The 17,756-nt window shown below is 29.1% G+C and overlaps 1 protein-coding gene across 6 annotated transcripts in view; it reads left to right on the top strand.

Moving 5' to 3' along the window:
* Positions 1–17,756, top strand: part of LOC142323765 (mitochondrial Rho GTPase-like) — a 78,799-nt gene that overhangs the window by 23,765 nt on the left and 37,278 nt on the right. For all 6 annotated transcript variants that reach the window (XM_075363947.1, XM_075363946.1, XM_075363950.1 and 3 more), the window contains exons 4-9: positions 1,077–1,127; positions 1,267–1,368; positions 6,288–6,329; positions 8,645–8,813; positions 12,162–12,282; positions 15,572–15,764. In XM_075363947.1, the coding sequence (XP_075220062.1) occupies positions 1,077–1,127; positions 1,267–1,368; positions 6,288–6,329; positions 8,645–8,813; positions 12,162–12,282; positions 15,572–15,764 (678 nt within the window). The remainder of the gene's footprint in view (positions 1–1,076; positions 1,128–1,266; positions 1,369–6,287; positions 6,330–8,644; positions 8,814–12,161; positions 12,283–15,571; positions 15,765–17,756) is intronic.

The following is a 17,756-nucleotide window of genomic DNA, read 5'->3' on the forward strand; positions in this document are numbered from 1 at the left end:
TAATGATTTTTTGGGAAATTTGACTACTGTAGACTAAAAATTGTTTAAAAAAACGTAATGAATTTAAAATTATTTAGTTTTCATAGTAGTAGCAACTCAGGAAATTTACAAGCACATAATTTTGCAGGTGGTTCTTGAGAATATTATTGTAATGCTTTTTTTCTTGTTGTTTCTTATTTTTGGCAAAGAAAAGAAAGTATTGTTTTACTGAGAGATTAAAAGATGTGTCCCAATAAAATAATTCACATTTTTTTTACCTTAGAAAATGAAAATTGGTGGGTCAAGTAAAAAGGTGATAACAATTTTTTGGGAAATTTTACAACTGGTGCTACTAAAGTTGACATGTGCATATAAAGTTATGAAGTTAGCCATTCTAACATCATTCTTAATGTAATTCTCTGTTTGAAACATGTATGAATTTTCATTTACTTATTAGAATTATGTACTAAATTTACAGTATGTTATAAAAATAAGTATTTTGTTGTTGTGGTGTTTATTTCATCAGTTCTTTTCTTTTTTTTACCTACATATTTTTTATAATAATAATTATTATTATTAAAAATTTCTTAATTAGATTTTGTTTGGCTGCTTTGTAAACTTGGTTTATTCATACCTATAAAATAATTTTTTATAGGTATTTTTATACCTATATAAAAAATATAGGTATAAGTTAATATTCATGCCTTTAAATATTAATGTATTAAATTAATTATAAAGTTATAAAGTCAACATTACTATAAAGTCAGTAATCTGTTATGTCTTCAGCCTGCCTAATCTGTTTTATTTACAGATCTGTAACGTTTGCTCCCACTCGTAATAATTTTGAAACAATATCACTTGCATATAGGATAGAAGAAAGTAAGTAAAATGAAAAAGTAAATTGTTTGAAACTTCTGGGTTATATCTCGGAAGGTTCTTACACTTATTGGAGAGATTCAGTACATTTTAAACCATATAATTTTTTGGGGGCTAATTATATGTCAACAAACAAACAACATTTTTGGTTGGGTTGAGCTTTATATTATTATTATTATTACTATTATTTTATTTGCTTATATATTTTATTTCTGTCATAGGCTGCTATGGATATTATGAATGATTTTAAAGAAGTGGAAAGTTTTGTTGAGGTAAGATAATAAAAATTTTTGTGTTTTCTTATTCACAGTCTTTAAGTTGTTCACTGTGTTTATATTATCATCTTTTGTATTATTTTATCTACCATAAGATATTGTTACTTTATTAATTTATATTAATATTTATTTTCAGTGTTCTGCAAAAACATTGAATAACATCAGTGAAATGTTCTATTATGCTCAAAAAGCTGTGTTGCATCCTACAGGACCTCTTTATGTTGCTGATGAACAAGATGTAAGTACAATTTAATTTCCTATTGCTTTGTTTATTTTCTATCCAATTCCAAAAAAAAGGCTTTGTCTTTAAAGGACTTGCTTATATGTATGTTGTTTGGCATTGCAATGCCAAATGGTTGGCACCAGTTTTCACAAAATAGATATCAAACTCCATTCACATTTTTGGCAGTCATCTTTGAGTGTGTGATAGAATTTTTTAACCTTTCAAGTATTTAGTATTCATATAATCAAACAATATATTATATTTTTGTATGGATGTGCTTTTAAATATAAATGCCTAATTTCTATTCTAAAGAATCCTTACTTCGGAAAAAAGTTGTTTTTTTTCCTTTTTCATAAAAATGTTTTTTTTTTTTTTAACTTTCTAATAGTAATTATCAGAAAGGCATTTTATTTAATGATCATTATCTATATATTTTTTAAGTATTTTAAAACAAAATTATACAAATGATTTTATAATCATGACCAATGATAAAAGAAGAAATTCTTCTAAGAAGTGAAAAATACCTTTATAATTAATTACATAATACATCAAAATTCTTTAGCAGTTAATGTTCTAGACCTCAGCTAAGACATTCTCAGCTTAAAACATAGAAAAATTATTGACTTACCATTCAGATTTATTTAAATTTGTCACTTATCAGTATTCTAATTGCTCAGAAGCATAATATGATTTATGTCATTCAATGCATTTGGTTGTTTTTAAAGTAAGTTATGAAGCACTCTAAACTAACATCAACAGCCTAATATTTATTATATTTTGTATATTCTTTATTATTTTATTACAATTACAATGTTTTTTATTTTGAAAAACACTTATTTTAATTTTTTTTAAAGTCAGGATACAAGCCAAAATTCATGTTTAAATCTTATTAAAATTTAAGAAAGTGATTATTGTTTAAGAAGACATAAATAAATGTATGGAGTTGCCAATTCATAAATTGCAATAGAGCACGACAGCCTGGAAGAGAAAGTACTAGACAGTAAGAATGACTGAATGATTGACCTGATAAATCTTATTGCTATTTTTATATTTTAACTATGCACAGTAAATAGTAATGATCATTGTTTAGATGGTAAAGATTGTAAATAATTTGAGATGGCTACACAGTAGGACTAAAAAGTTCCCAAACTGAATTTCTGTAGTCTATACAAGTAGTTCCATCTCTCAGACAAATAAGGAACTGTGTAGTACGACGTCTGACGAGTGTGTGTGTACAAAATTTCAACACATTTCATCATTCCAGTCTCGAGTTATATTTGTCTATGTACATTGTATTCATGTAACCTTGTGCGAGCTTACGACATGGAACATCCCAACCCCGTTGGAGAAGACACCCACCTTATGATGCTTCCAGTTGCCACACACCCACTTGTTCCTTGCCCTGATGGGTTTTAACGGGAGTCATCTTTTGCTCTGTAATGTTTTACATCTCATAGTAATAAGCCAGCCTCATTGGGATGCCACTGATGTAAATGCCTCGGTAGACATTTACATAAGTGATTTATAAACTCAGCTTTTGTCTTCTACTATTTGCTAGCTACAGGCCTGCGACATGGAACAGAGAAGTGCAATAAAATTTTGTGTTCGACCTTAAAAATATTTCATTGAAACTTATTATATGATACAGCAAGCATTCGGTGATGAAGCCACATCTCGTACTACAACATACACGTGGTGGAAGTGGTTTAAACTCAGTAGACAGTTGTTGGATGACGACAAACGAAGCAGGAGGCCATCAGGAACTCTTCACTACAAAAACATTGCGAGAGTGCACGCACTCCTCAAACAACTTCATTTTACCCTTCGGGCCATAGCAGAAGAGCTAAACATTAGTAAAGACGCAGTATGTACACACAGTATGTATGTAATTTTAATAGAAAATATGAACTGCTAAAAGGTATGCTCTCATTTCGTTCCACACTTCTTGAGTGAAGAAAAAAAACAGGTACGTCTTTCTTGTGCCCAAGACTTCGTTGAAACTGCCGATAGCAACCTGAATTTTTTGCAAACAATTGTAACTGGGGATGAAAGCTGGTGCTTCATGTATGATCCGCAAATGAAGCGTCAATATGCTGCTTGGTTGAGTCCTGGAGCACAAAGACGGGTGAAAGTCAGGCAGCAAAAATCAACAGTGAAAATGATGGTTGATTGCATTCTTCGACTCAAAGGGCCTGATTCATCATGAGTTTGTCCCACCTGGTCAAACCATGAATTCTAAATTCTATTTTGAAGTAATGAAACGCCTGATGCGTCGAATCCGGCTCAAGTACCAGGATCCGGGCAGTTGGACTCTCTTGCATGACAATGCCCTGGCTCACATGGCAACAGTTTTAATTGTTATTACACCACAAATCAAATCATCGTCTTATTCCACTAACCCTATTCACCCGACTTGGCTCCAGCAGACTAAGTTCTGTTCCCAAAACTAAAGTTGAAGATGAAAGTGCGCTTTTTCGACAACATCCTGGCCATCCAAATTACTTGCACCAAGCAATTGAAGGCGATCCCACAAAGTGATTTCTCCAGAGCGTTTGACAGGCTCTACCAATGCTGTAATGAGTGTATAACTAGAGAAGGGTTCTATGTAGAGGGCTGATGTGAGTAATTTGTTTATCTTTAAATCTGTATTTTTATTTAATTTAGTTCGGAAACTTTACACACATACTTTGTATGCTAATATGAACAAGTGATGGCAGTTACAACTTAAAATTATTACTTAAATCACTCGTAGTAATGACTTATCAAACAACAGAAACTAGAAGGGGTGGCCAAAATGATAATGTACATTTGCTCATAATTCGCAGATGAAAAAATATTGTCAAATAACAAATATGGCGTAAAATTACATTTTATTTGGTGTAATAACACAACTATTTTTCTACTTAGTCACAGTTTATTGGTATACATTTCTTCCAATGATGAACCAGTTTCCTCATCTGTCACTGTCAGTGAAGAATGATGGCGGTTTTTCCTTGATCCACGACCTCGCTGCATTCTTCAGTTCATCATCTGTGGTAAAATGAATACCATTAATTGCTGAATAAAGTTGAAAATTGCAGAGTACCAAGTCTGAAGGATGTGGATTAATTGAAAAATTTCATTTTCACAAGAACGGATGGTTGCACTCAATGTGTGTGGCCAAGCATAATCATGTTACAGAATTATTGGTTCCATGGATTTTTAAGCACAACACATCTCATATGGTATTATGTCTGTACCACACAGAATTTACCATTGTCCCAGGTTACATGTAGTCAGTTACATACATGTATTTAGGATCCTAGAACATCCTCAAGAGTTTTTTGCAGAGGGTTATATTTTGAAATTTTTTGATTGTGGTGTTTTTTTTTTTTTGTTTTATTTTATTGTACTGAATTGTTCATTACAATAGTTCTATCATTCTATGCTTTGTCATTTTTCTTTCAAGATGTAATCATGCACCCAAGTTTTGTCTCCCCCATCACACTATTGAAAAGGAAGTCATCTCCCTCATCACAATAACACTTCAGAAGCTCTTCACGACATTCCTTTTGTTTGTTCTTTTCTGTGAATTTTCATGGACCCAATGCAAACAAATGTTATGGTAACCAAGTCGTGCAATAATGTGTTCTATTTCTTCTTTCAATGTGCCTAATTTGGGTGTATTGTGTGATGTGATGATTTTTAATTAATTCATTGACTTCCTTTTGGTGCTTCTCATCAGTCGCAGAAACTGGTTGACCACTGCGAGTTTCATTCTCAATATTCACTTTACCAGCTTCTGATGTAGAACTTCTTACTATCCACCTTTACTCACAGTACTTTGATCAACAGTTTCATCACTGTATAGACAGTGGCAATAAATGTCACTAACATTCACTTTCTCTTTTTCATAATATTTAGTGTTTTTTGTTTAATAATGTAATGCACTAGATATACTACAGACAATATATAATACCGCTTTATGATAAGATTACTATAATATGATTATTTTATAATATTATGGAAGGACTGTTGTAAGATCATCAGTATACAATGATAAGGTAATTTCTAGTTTATGCTGTATATTACTGTTTTTACTGAATTTAAATTAAAAGATTTCACTATATTTTTTACAATCTTAAGTTTATATTTTTGCATGTTTTATTTTTAAACTCTTAAATTAATAAAGTATTTTTCAGTTCTGTACTAATTTCTTTTGAAGAATTAAAATAATTTAAAAAAAAACTTTTTTCTCTTTAAAAAGAAATTCTTTTATCACTCTTATCTTCTCTTCTTTCAGAATATTTTCTTAACTTTTCTACTTTTTAAATAATTCTTGATTAATATATATATATATCACACTAATTTTTTAACCTTTTGTGAATGTTTTTATAAATTTATTTCTCCAAATTGATAATTATTACAGTTATCCATTTTCTATAATTCTGTACTTTTTTTTTAATTCTATGTTTGACTGCATTTCTGTTATATTTTTTGGTCTTCTGATATTATCTACAAATGACAAACACAGTTCTATAAGAAAAGCTTTTTATAAAAAAAGAAAAAATTTGTGTATATAATTATTTTTTATTTGAATAATCATATTCATACTTGATTATTTTGGGAGTTAATTATAACAGCTTAAAAAATAAATAAATTACTGATGAAGTTATTAGGGCACTCAAGAGGAATGGATTACACAGATCTATATAATTTCCTTTTATGAGGGTTCTCATTATTGAAAAATTATTTAAACATTTTTTTTTTTCATTAATTATAATTCTTTGTTCAGCTTTTGAATAAAATTTATTTAGGTTGATGGATTTAATAAATGAAGAAATTACTACAACGAATACATTAAAAGATTATCATGATGTTGCTGCCATTATGCTAGTAGATTTATAATTTTAATTTTAGAATTAAAGTTAATTTTTTGTTTATTATTTTTCCAGTTGACAGAAACATGCAGAAATGCATTGACCAGGATATTTAAGGTAAAAAATGAATTAATTATATTTTTTTATTTTATAGATAAAATAGGTAATATATATAATATAGAGATAATGTAGATAATAGAGAGCATAAATTAAAAATAAAAGTGAAAATCAAATATTTAAAATTAATTCCTAAAAAACTAAGCAAAAGACATCTTTTTGCTTGATGTTAGCAAGAAACTTATTTCAACATTTGTTAAAAGTGGTTTCCATCTACCTCCAGACAAGGTTTTATTTTTATCATATTCATGGATACCTTTTGTTATGCAACTCCTTTAATTGTTTCAGTTTAATTCTTTATGTTGGTCTTCAGTTCTTTAGTGTTATAAAGATTATTAGGTATAATATTACACACTATTTTTGAAAAGCCCACAGTTAGAAACATCTGGTGATGTGATTAAATTAATGAAATGTGACAAAAACGAGACTGAAGAATTAAAACCTAATTTACAGGAATATATTGTAGGAATTGAAATGGAAATGGAATATACCAGTTGTTGAAGTTTATTATTTTGTGAGTAAAATTACAAAAGATTGCAAAATAAACTAGAGAGATCATTAGAGGCATAAGCAAACATTTCTCACGTAAAAAAAGAAATCTGTTAACATTAAATATGGATCTTTGAGTCAGAAAGATTTTCTTAAAAAGTATTTGTAAGTAATGGGTGTTCCAAAAATGGATTTAGGATTTTAAATGACTATAACTACAAAATGTTTTCTTTGTTTGAGATAAACTTATATACACCAAGTTGAGTAGTGTAAAAGGCTCTGCTTTCGCAAGATCAACTTCTTGAAATCATAAAAAGTTATTATGAAAATGGTCAGCTTATAAAAAAACGCATTGTAAAATTCATAACTCTTTCAGAGATTTCAATCATCCTTCTGAATAAGCAGTTTGAGATTTAGTGAAAAAATCTAAAAACACTGGGTTGGTTTGCAACAAACCACATTCAGAGAGGCCAAAAATTGCACGTTCTGTTGAAAACTGCTCTTGTATGAGAAAGTGTTGAAAATGAGCCATCATCATCAATTTCACATCAATCAAGAATTACAACATTCCTCAAACCTGCTTATGGAGAATTTTACACAAGGACTTGCAGTTACATGCATATAAAATTCAGTTGACTTGATGAGAGTTAAAGGTGATGAATCCATAGAATTTTTTTTCTTTGAAGTTATATAAACAGTAAAGTTTACGCTAATAATTCAACAATCATTCCAGATCTGAAAGATAACATCCAAGCCATCATAAAGGAAATTAAAGCTTGAAAATATCCTACAAAATTTCAATCTTCACATTAATGCCTGCCAATGTAACCATGATGGACATTTAAATGATATTATCTTTCATGTTTAATTGTAATCAACAGTACTTTAATTTTAAATAAAGAAACCCAAAATATTTTGTATAGTTTGATTTTTATACATGAACAAAATCCCAAAGCCATTTTTTGGACACTCTCTAGTGTAACATTTCATGTTAGCTAAACATAAGTTTAGATAGAATGGAAAAGAAGATTAGCCAGTGTGTTATAGGAGAATTTTGAAAATTAGATGGGTCAATAGTGTATAAAATGAAATCCAAGACAGTAGGAGAGGGAAGAAATTATAAACAGTTAATTTATTGATAAAGAGATGTATAAAAGGTAAAAGCTGGCATGGAAAGCGAAGATAAGCATGTATATAAGACAGATAACTAGCATAGTAATTATATTGAGATAAAAAATTATTTCAGATTAAAAAAGAATGATGAATAGCATTCAGTGAATCAAATCACTGACTTATTGAAGTCAGTGAAGAAACAACTTATTGTATTGTTGACAATAAGTCAGCAATATAATAAGTATCATTGACTTTTTTTTAAGTAAATAAAAAAAAAATATAAAATCTGTAATATGCTGCTTCCTTCTATTGTAGTTACTATTTATTGATCTCCATTAAAAATTGCTTATGGAATGATTAACATTGTGAAGAGGAAATCGTACGTTATGTTGATTGGCTTTTATCTTGTTTCTTGTTCCCCGCTGTGTTGATTGTCTCTCGCCATTCTCTCTTTTCTCTTGGTCTCTCTCTCTTCATGGGTGTTCTGTGAATCTTTCCAAGACACCCCCTAGATTTATGTGAACATTGTAACTTGTTTAAGTTTTTGTCTTAAGTATTTTTTTTTTTGGTTTAGTTGGAAGAAACCCATCCGGGTAATCTGTTTTATCCACTACTGTACCACAACCCTAATTTGTGCTGAGGTTATTGGGTAAATCCAGCCTTCCTGGTCAATACATACAACTAATTGATAAAAGGCATTATTTTTTTTATAGATATGTGATCTGGATAATGATGGATTATTAAATGATACTGAGTTAAATTATTTTCAAAAACGTTGTTTTGATGCACCTTTAAGGCCAGAAGCTATGGAGGATATTAAAGCACTTCTTAAAAAGAATATCTCTGGTGGTGTTTCACCAAATAATTGTATCACTCTTACAGGTAAGTTCTTTATTTAAAAAACTTTAAATTTAAACATACTTACTTAATTGTACTTATTCATAAAGTATGGCAATCCATAAATAACTGTTCAACCATTAAACATAGAAAAATTAAATTCAGCAGTTGCTTTAATTTCAAGTAAAGTATTTTTATTTTGACATGAGGCCACCATAGCCCAAGCATCAATGGGGCTTTCAGAGAGGGTAACTCAATAATTTTAAATTGAAAGAATAGGATTGTGATACAGAATTTTAAAATTACATTGTTAAACAAAATTTTTGAGTAAAATACATTGAGCTGTGACAACCTTAATTAAATGGTAGCCATTTAGTATTTTTCCCAGCTAGTTTTAAAAATAGTCTACAGTAATTCTTAAATAATTGCTTAACAGTAAAAAAAAAAAAAAACAAAGAAATGCAATTTAGGAAATGTTTTTACCTCAAAATAATCTATTCTTTGGCACGAGACCTCCATACCCCCAATCCTGCATGAGTGAAGAAACTAAAAAGTTTTAAATGGAAATAATTGGGTTGTGATAGAGCCTTTTGAAAAACAGAAGTTTTGATTTAAGGGAAACTTTGTACTAGCCAACATAACTGATTTGGTGGTTGTTTAATATGATTAACAGGTTATTTCAAAAGTGGCCTACTAACACTTAAGTAGTGGTTTTTGTTTTTTAATGTATTTAGAGTGATTTGTCATATCCTTACCCTTTTCATTTAAAATTCTTGATTGTCCACGTAAGAGTTTCCTAAGTGCTTGGGATGTGGTAGTCTCATACAAAAAAATTGATAATTTTTTTCATGTAGAAGCATTTGCTAAATTTCTTTTTTCTATGTTTAGTGGTCAAAAGGTTATTTAAGGGTTGCCATACTTCATAAACACTCTGTAATCAATTAGAAATTTTATATTTTATAAAAGTATTTATAAACATATTTTCCTTTGTTTGAACCAGAGTTCGTAAATTTTTGTAACGTTTTTGAATTTTCTAAATTGCGTACATTTTGTTTTATGAAAGTAATTTTATGTTGTTTATAAATTTTAAAACCTAAGTACTACAAAATCTTTTTACTATTTACTTGCTGGATTGTGCTTTTAGTCTAAATTGTAACTTTTTAAAAAATTTATTGATGTGGTGGGCCAGTCTATGAGAGCAGTAAATAATAAAGTATTTTATTCAAATCAAAATGTATAAATTATACTGATTAAATCAAGAATGATAGGTATGCTATTCCACATATAACAAAAGCAACTGACTACTATATTTCTGGAAGGACCAAAGGAAACTGGAGAAAAAACTTTATCAGAGTGGTATTACAAACTATGTATCCATCTTTACTTTTAGTGGATTTCTACAGCTGATGCCAATTCTCTGCATCCAGTTTCCAGTTCTGTCAATCTTCTACATCCTTCACTGCCTCTTACATTTTGTCCTTCCAGCTGTGTCTAGGTCATGATGCTCTTTCTCTCGGGCACTCATTTCAAAACCCTCTTAGGAACCCTTGATCATCCAACATATTTATTTGATAAAAATAGAGGTTTTTAGTTTGTATTAATGTATTAAAACAATGATTTTATGAAATAGTGATTCTAGTATGTGATTACAGTTAATAAATGAAATTTGCACAGAGTAAAACAATTTTGAAGGATTAAAAAACGTTTAAGCATGTGTAAAAATCTGTATCAGCCTTTAAAAAAAAATCAAGTTAAAGTAATTAATATTACAGTGGGACACCAGTTTACTGGATATCCAACTATCTGGACTGTTTACATCCACAATAGATAATTTATAGAAATTAATACACCATTTAAAAAATCTAAATTACTTTTCAAGTAAAACTTTGTTTCAACATGAAATTTAATTTTGTCTATCTTTTTACTGGGTTTTAATTGACTGTTTTGTAATTTGTATAGTACAAAATATATTGAAATTTAGGCTTGTGTTAAACTAAGTATAAAATCTAAACTTTTGAAAAGATTGATAGAAACACATTTATTGGTTAGGCATGGACTGTGATGTAATGACTTGCATCCAGGGCTGTCACATGAAAAAGCTCATGAATGTTTATCTATCGCTATGGGCTGATTGGAGCTACAAAAAGAATGCGATTTTTATACAGATTCTTTATTTAAAATGATTACATGATTTTACAGCTCATAAACAAAGATTCTATCACACTATTTTAACTCAACTTCTCTTTAATATATTTTGTGTAAGTTTTTTAAATGAAATTTTTTATAAAACAGTAAGGTAATAAATTTTGATTTCTTTCAGATAATTTTTGTAAATTCTGATTATTTTATTAGCAAATTACTACTCATTGGATTTTTTATAATGTATATTACTGTATCTGTTTTTTATTATATTGTAATATATGTTCTGAGAATTTTTTTAAATTTTACTTAAATACATTTATTTTTTATATCAAGTATGATTCCCATCAAACATTATAATTATATGTCCAGTATGTGTGATAAACCTTTTAATTTTCCAGTTATCTGGATTTGGCCTTGCAAAGGTCAGTTTGAATAATTGGTGTTTCACTTTATTTAAAAATAAATTTAGTAATATTGTATCTATAAAGGAATTCATTTAATTTTAAATAAAATAATTTTAATGTTTGTTCAGTTAGTTAAAATTTAAAACTTTTTCAAAACTAAACTATTATGCTGTGTTATGTGAAAATAGTTGTAGAATGTAAATGTTAATACAGCTTTATTTTTAGTAAAATTTGGTCTATCTTATATTTACTGCCTACAAGTAAAGATCTGACAGCCTATTTTTTATGATGGAAATTTGTTTTGACATTTTTAAATAGCTCCACTATATAAAATTATATTCTGGCAGGGAGTGTACAGGACATAATTTTTAACATTGATGACAAATGCCAATCTTTATGCCAGAGTGGTAGTGTTTCAGCCTTTTGTTTGGAGGTCCCAGGTTCAAATCCCAGTCAGGCTTGGTGTTTTTCATACGCTACAAAATGCCATTTCCTACGCACAAGCTTCAAGCTTATGTGGCAAAATCAATAAGCCTAAAAAATATTATAAAATTTAGAAATTTATTAAGATGCTTCAGAGGAAAACAATATGGTATGATCTTGCTGCAAACTATATGATTGAACCAGCTCATGAAAATTTATCATCTAACAAGATGCATAGAAATTGTACATTATGAGCAACAGATGACTATTATTATCATTAATGGGGCAATGCTATGACTACCTGAAAAGCTATTACAGTGGTTTTATCCTTATCTAATGCTAAGTAATAACAATTTATTCTATGATTAATTTTGGATATTTTGTGAAGTTATAAAAAGCATTAACATATTATTATTCTTTACAGGTTTTTTATTCCTTCATTGTTTATTCTTACAAAGAGGCCGTAGTAATACTACGTGGGCTGTGTTACGGAATTTTGGTTACAATGATCATCTGCGAATGGATAGCCGTTATTTATATCCAAAGTACGTATATAGAGTTATTTTTATAAATAGTATTTAAAATAAGTTAAAAATGCGTTAAAGGATATAAACAAAGGACTATCAATCTCAGATCTCAGTTTGATCCTGCTCATTTGTAGCTTTTCTAAAATTTGTATATCTTTATTCTGACCTCATTTTAACATTTTCAATTTTATATTGTGAAGTTTTCCAGGCTTTTAGAGTTTACAAAAAATAACCAATTTTACTGTAATTATTTAATCTTGAATCTTTTGTAGTGGAGGTGACTTAAGTGACTAATCAAATGCACCCTCTTAGCCTTATCATACATCCTACATTTCTATTAGTAAGAATTTATTTTAGAAATAATTAAATCTTCTGTTTGAATTGCATCCAGGCTTGTATGCTTGTTTCTTAAAGCAGGATTAACTAGCCTACTTATTAAAATACTACAGTTCTTATACATATCCAACACAATATGGAGCAATGGTATGACTACCTGAAAAGCATATTGCAGTGGTACCTTATAAATAAATTTAAAAATTATTAATTTTAGTTTACTACTTATGATATAATTAATAACTGAAGAATTAACCTTGTTAGTGGCAATCGTATTGCCTTCAACTGGCAAGTATTATTTTTAGCTTCATGCAAGTTTTTTTTTTATTTAAAAAAAAATCACAGAAAATTTATATATAGCATTTTGTTTATTAAAGTCATATTCTGAATGTGATATAGAATGAAAATCACTTAATTTGACTGTTGCTTTACGTGAGGATTGCTCATTAATCCAAGACACAAATCTCAACAGTGAAAAAATTATTTAATAGAATAAACTAAAATTGTCTGACATTCAAGTTGGCCATCTCCTGATGTAAAAAGTATCAGCTGTTTGAAAAGAATTTCCATTATTACAACCTATTTTGTTTATTTTAAAATGTTGGCTTCACTTGAAACGTATACTGTGGAAGAACAGCAAGCTGTGATCAGGTTTTTTTTCTGAAAATGTAAAAATCAGCTGAAATTCATAGTGGATGGTAAAAAGTAGAAAGCGTATTATTAATCAAGCAATTTTTTATAAGTGGATTGAGGAGTTTAAATTGTGCAGAACAAGTGTCACTGTTTTTCAGCACATCAAAAAACCAATTGCAATTTTGACTGATGCTTTACAAAATTGCATTAGTAATCTTATTTGCAAGGGCAGATACATTAAAATTGTGAAATGGGTGAAATTTGTAGTGCAAGTATCAGCACTGTCTATTTCCCGTATCATGATAAGCTAGTGTATTGCAATATGTGTTTGAGGTGAATTCAAAGATTGTTGATTTAAAATCACAGACACCTGAATTCTCATTTCTCTAGAACTTAAATGGCAGTTTTTAGGGAAAGGTTACCTTTTTTTTTTTTTTTTTTTTTATTTAGATCACATAATTGCTTGTGATGAAACTTGAATTCATCATTTTGAGCTGAAACATCAGCATATGAAATGAAAACAAGAAAATTCAAAGGAAATATTTTTTTGAATATTCAAAGGTTTTGAATATTCAAAACCTTTGCATCAGTAATTGTAATGGTGTTTTGGAACTATAAAAGCCCAATTTATTGTGATTATGTAGAACAACAATGTATAATCAACAGAAAACATTATTGTAACCTGCTAGAAAATAAAGTGAAACTCACCAAAAAAGGAAATGTCCTAGTTCTTTCTCAAAGGGCGTAATTCTTCTGTGTGATAATGCATACTCCTGTACCACTCAAAAGACATGGGAAGCGGTTTAAAAATTGGGTTGGGAGGTGTTACCACATTCACCTTATATTCCCAATCTCACACCATCAAATTTTTTTTGTTTGGATCTCTCAAAGTTTTTTTATGTGGTAATGATGAACAGTCAAAAATGCAGTACACAAGAGTGTTTGAGATACAACGGAGAACAATTCTCTTTACTATTGGAATTAGAAAAGCTCACAAAAAGATGGGTCAAGTGCCTAAATACAGCCAGAGATTATGTTAACAGTTTTATTGTCATTAAATGAATAATCCATAGTCATTTTTCTATTTTATTATTGAATGACCCTCATATAATTACTCAAAGTAAATAAAAAGCACTATCTTAGATAAGAAAAGAGTTAAGGATGTTATTATTAGTAATACATAATGTTAATGTTGTGCATGCACAATATTATCCTAATATTTCTGATTAACATAATTAAGTCATTTTATATTAATTCTTACATGCACTATTTTTATACTTAGCAAAGAAATATTAAATTATTTGTAACTATGAAAAATTACGTGTGAAACACTCTGAAATAAGTGTAAACAATGGAGAAACTCTGAAAGAAATTAAGCAATGAACAAACAATTAAAGAAATCATGGATATGTGGTTAAATATAATACTTTTTTCTTTTTTTTTGAAATTTAAAGACAAAACTGTGGTGGATTGTTATTAAAGATAAATTAGAATAACAGCATCATATAAAAACAAGTGTTGGCTGTAGGAATTAATATTAAAAATAAAAAAATGTGTTTGAATCAAAACTTGCCATTAATGTAAGAATTACATTAATGTCAAATTAGTTTTTTCATTTACATGCAAAATAGTTATACAATTTGGTCATAGTTACTAATGTTACAACATTTGTCAGTATTAGGATTAAATTACAATTTATCAATTGCTATACAATTTTATTGCCTATTTTACTTACATATTTGTAGTTCCAAATAATATACTGTACAGTTTAAGTTTTATTATTTGTTTTTAGATATTAATGATTTTCTTTTATTTATTGAAGAGAACTGTTTGTGTATTTTGAAATGGAATTTTTAGTGTTGCTAATTTTTTTTTTTTTTTAATATGACTTGAGACTTCTTTTATCACATATTTATTTCTTTATCCTAAGAAGTAGTTTTTATTTTGAATGAATTATTGTTTTTAATATATTTTTTAAAACATTTATTCTTGTTAATAAATAGTTAAATTATTAACAAGCATTAAAGTACTCAGTAGTTTAAGTACCTTCAAACTATCACTTAGTTTTGCCAGCCTCTGGCCATACTTATATACTTGTAACATACAGGTGTGTTACTTGTAAAATATTTTTTTGATAATCTTTTCTTTTGACAAATGTTTTTTAATGTTGACTTTTTTAAGGCAATTTTTTTTTGCATTTACTTAATTTAGTAGTGTGCAGATGTAATTATTTATTACCTAGGTAAAAGACTCATTTTTCAATTATGCAATGTATTTTAGCAAGATTATAATTAAAAATAAATTTTTATTTTCATGATAAAAAAATTTTTTTTTCTTGTAGATTACATGTGCCTTCTGGTTGTACAACTGAGCTAAATTATAAAGGTCAACAATTTTTTACAAGTTTGTTTGAAAGATTTGATAGAGACAAAGATGGTGCTTTATCACCGTGTGAACAAGAACATTTATTTTCTATTTGCCCTTCTCAACCATGGGGCTCTGAAATTGTTCATATTGTACCTACCAATTCTCAGGTTTGTTTTTTTCGTACCTGTAATTATTTTATTTTTGTTATCTTAATGGTAATAAGTTTGTGCCAATAAGAAGTAAAATAAAGATATTTGTGTTTCTGTGATTATACTTTTTGGAATATCTGCTGTTAGTAAATAAAAAAATCGGATGTGTACACCACATAACTTCCTTCTACACTTATTAAATTACACATAAACATTTATTTTTTTAAATGAAAAGTACGTAAAATGTTATTTCATTAATAACCTCTGATATTTTTTCATATTTTTGTTATTTATTTTTATTGTTATTATTGAATTATTTATTGTAAAATTTTGTTTACAATTGGAGGTTAATAATAAGTAATAAATCAATATATAAATTAAAAATTAAAAAAGAAGATGAAGTCTGATTTGAACCAATGTGTCCTCATAAGATCCATATGTTTCATTAATTAGAATTTCATTTGGCTATAACTTTTTTTTTTATATAAAGGTGGAGGTACCCCATTTACAGGTGCCTAGGCAGTGTCGGGCTCGCTAACAGGTTCCGCAAGATATTAGGTGCGTATGTGTTCCTGCGCACTACCGACTAAACCGCCACCCCTGGCTATCCGCCCCTCCTGGAAACCGCTTATGCAGCATTACTTCAGGAAGGGGGAAACACCCGCTTACACAATCGGATACTGCAATCAAGGAACACAAATACCATCACATACTCAACACAAAGAAATAAAACACAAGAAAATACTAAAGGAGATACTGGAGGTACCCCATTTACAGGTGCCTAGGCAGTGTCGGGCTCGCTAACAGGTTCCACAAGATATTATTAGGTGTATATGTGTTCCTGCGCACTACCGACTAAATCCTCCACCCCTTCTGGAAACTGCTTATGCACTATTACTTCAGGAAGGGGGAAATGCTCGCTCACACAATCGGACACCACTATAACTTTGGAACCAATGAAAATAAATACAACGTATGACATATCGTTGAAAAGCTCTCAATGAGGGCTTATTACTGCAGTTAAGAAATAGTTCAAAATCCAGATTTTCTTGGATTTTGGGCTTTTTTGGTTCAGTCAATTGCAATCAAAAGGGGATATGCACATCTAGATGTTACAACAGTCCTAAATCCGAAATTTCAACATCCTACGGCTAATCGTTTTTGAGTTGTGAGAGATACATACATATGTGCATACATACATACTTAGACATCAAGCTAAACTATTTAAAATGGATTCAGGGATGGTCAAAATGAATATTTCCATTGAAATCTGAAAACCAAAATTTTTCACGATCACAATACTTCCTTTACTTCATACAAGGAAGTAAAAAGAGTTGATGTCATGTGCTACAAAAATTTGATTTTTTATTTTGTAACGAAGAAGTAAATTTAGTGGTATTAGTTTAACTAACTCTTATAGTGCCAGTGTCCTGAAAATAAGACATTTTTAATTCTTGCTAAAGAGCCACCATCCTGAAAACAGGATACAAGGAAAATGTTTTTAAAACATCTGATTAGAAATACTTTTCTTTAGTCATATTTATTAATACTTTAGTCATATAAAAAATACTTTTCTCATTGTTTTAAACACAAATATAACATCATTACACTGTTTCAGGTACAGTTAACTGATTTAGGTTTGTTATATTTTTCCGCTTGTATGCTGGCACACATGTTGTTTATGTTCATCAGCTGTATTAGGTTATTGTTTTTTTGTGTTGTCAATGTCTTTGGTTATTAGTGCAATTCTTCTAAAATATGTTTAAATAGAATGAAGCGAGCACAATTGCCTATGAGTGATAATATGTTACTGAGAGTTTTAAAATTGATGACTGTTTGAGTGATAGTTTAGTTTCTGACATCAAAATCGATTCTGAGGGTTCTGATCTGATCCTTTTGATATTAACGATACTGATTCTGATCCTATATTCGATCCCCTTATTGATATCAGTGCATCCTCAACATCAGGTACATCACAGAATATTATTTACAGTGATTCTGACTCTGATG

This window comes from Lycorma delicatula, chromosome 4 (genome assembly GCF_047948215.1).
Source record: "Lycorma delicatula isolate Av1 chromosome 4, ASM4794821v1, whole genome shotgun sequence".
NCBI lineage: Eukaryota > Metazoa > Arthropoda > Insecta > Hemiptera > Fulgoridae > Lycorma > Lycorma delicatula.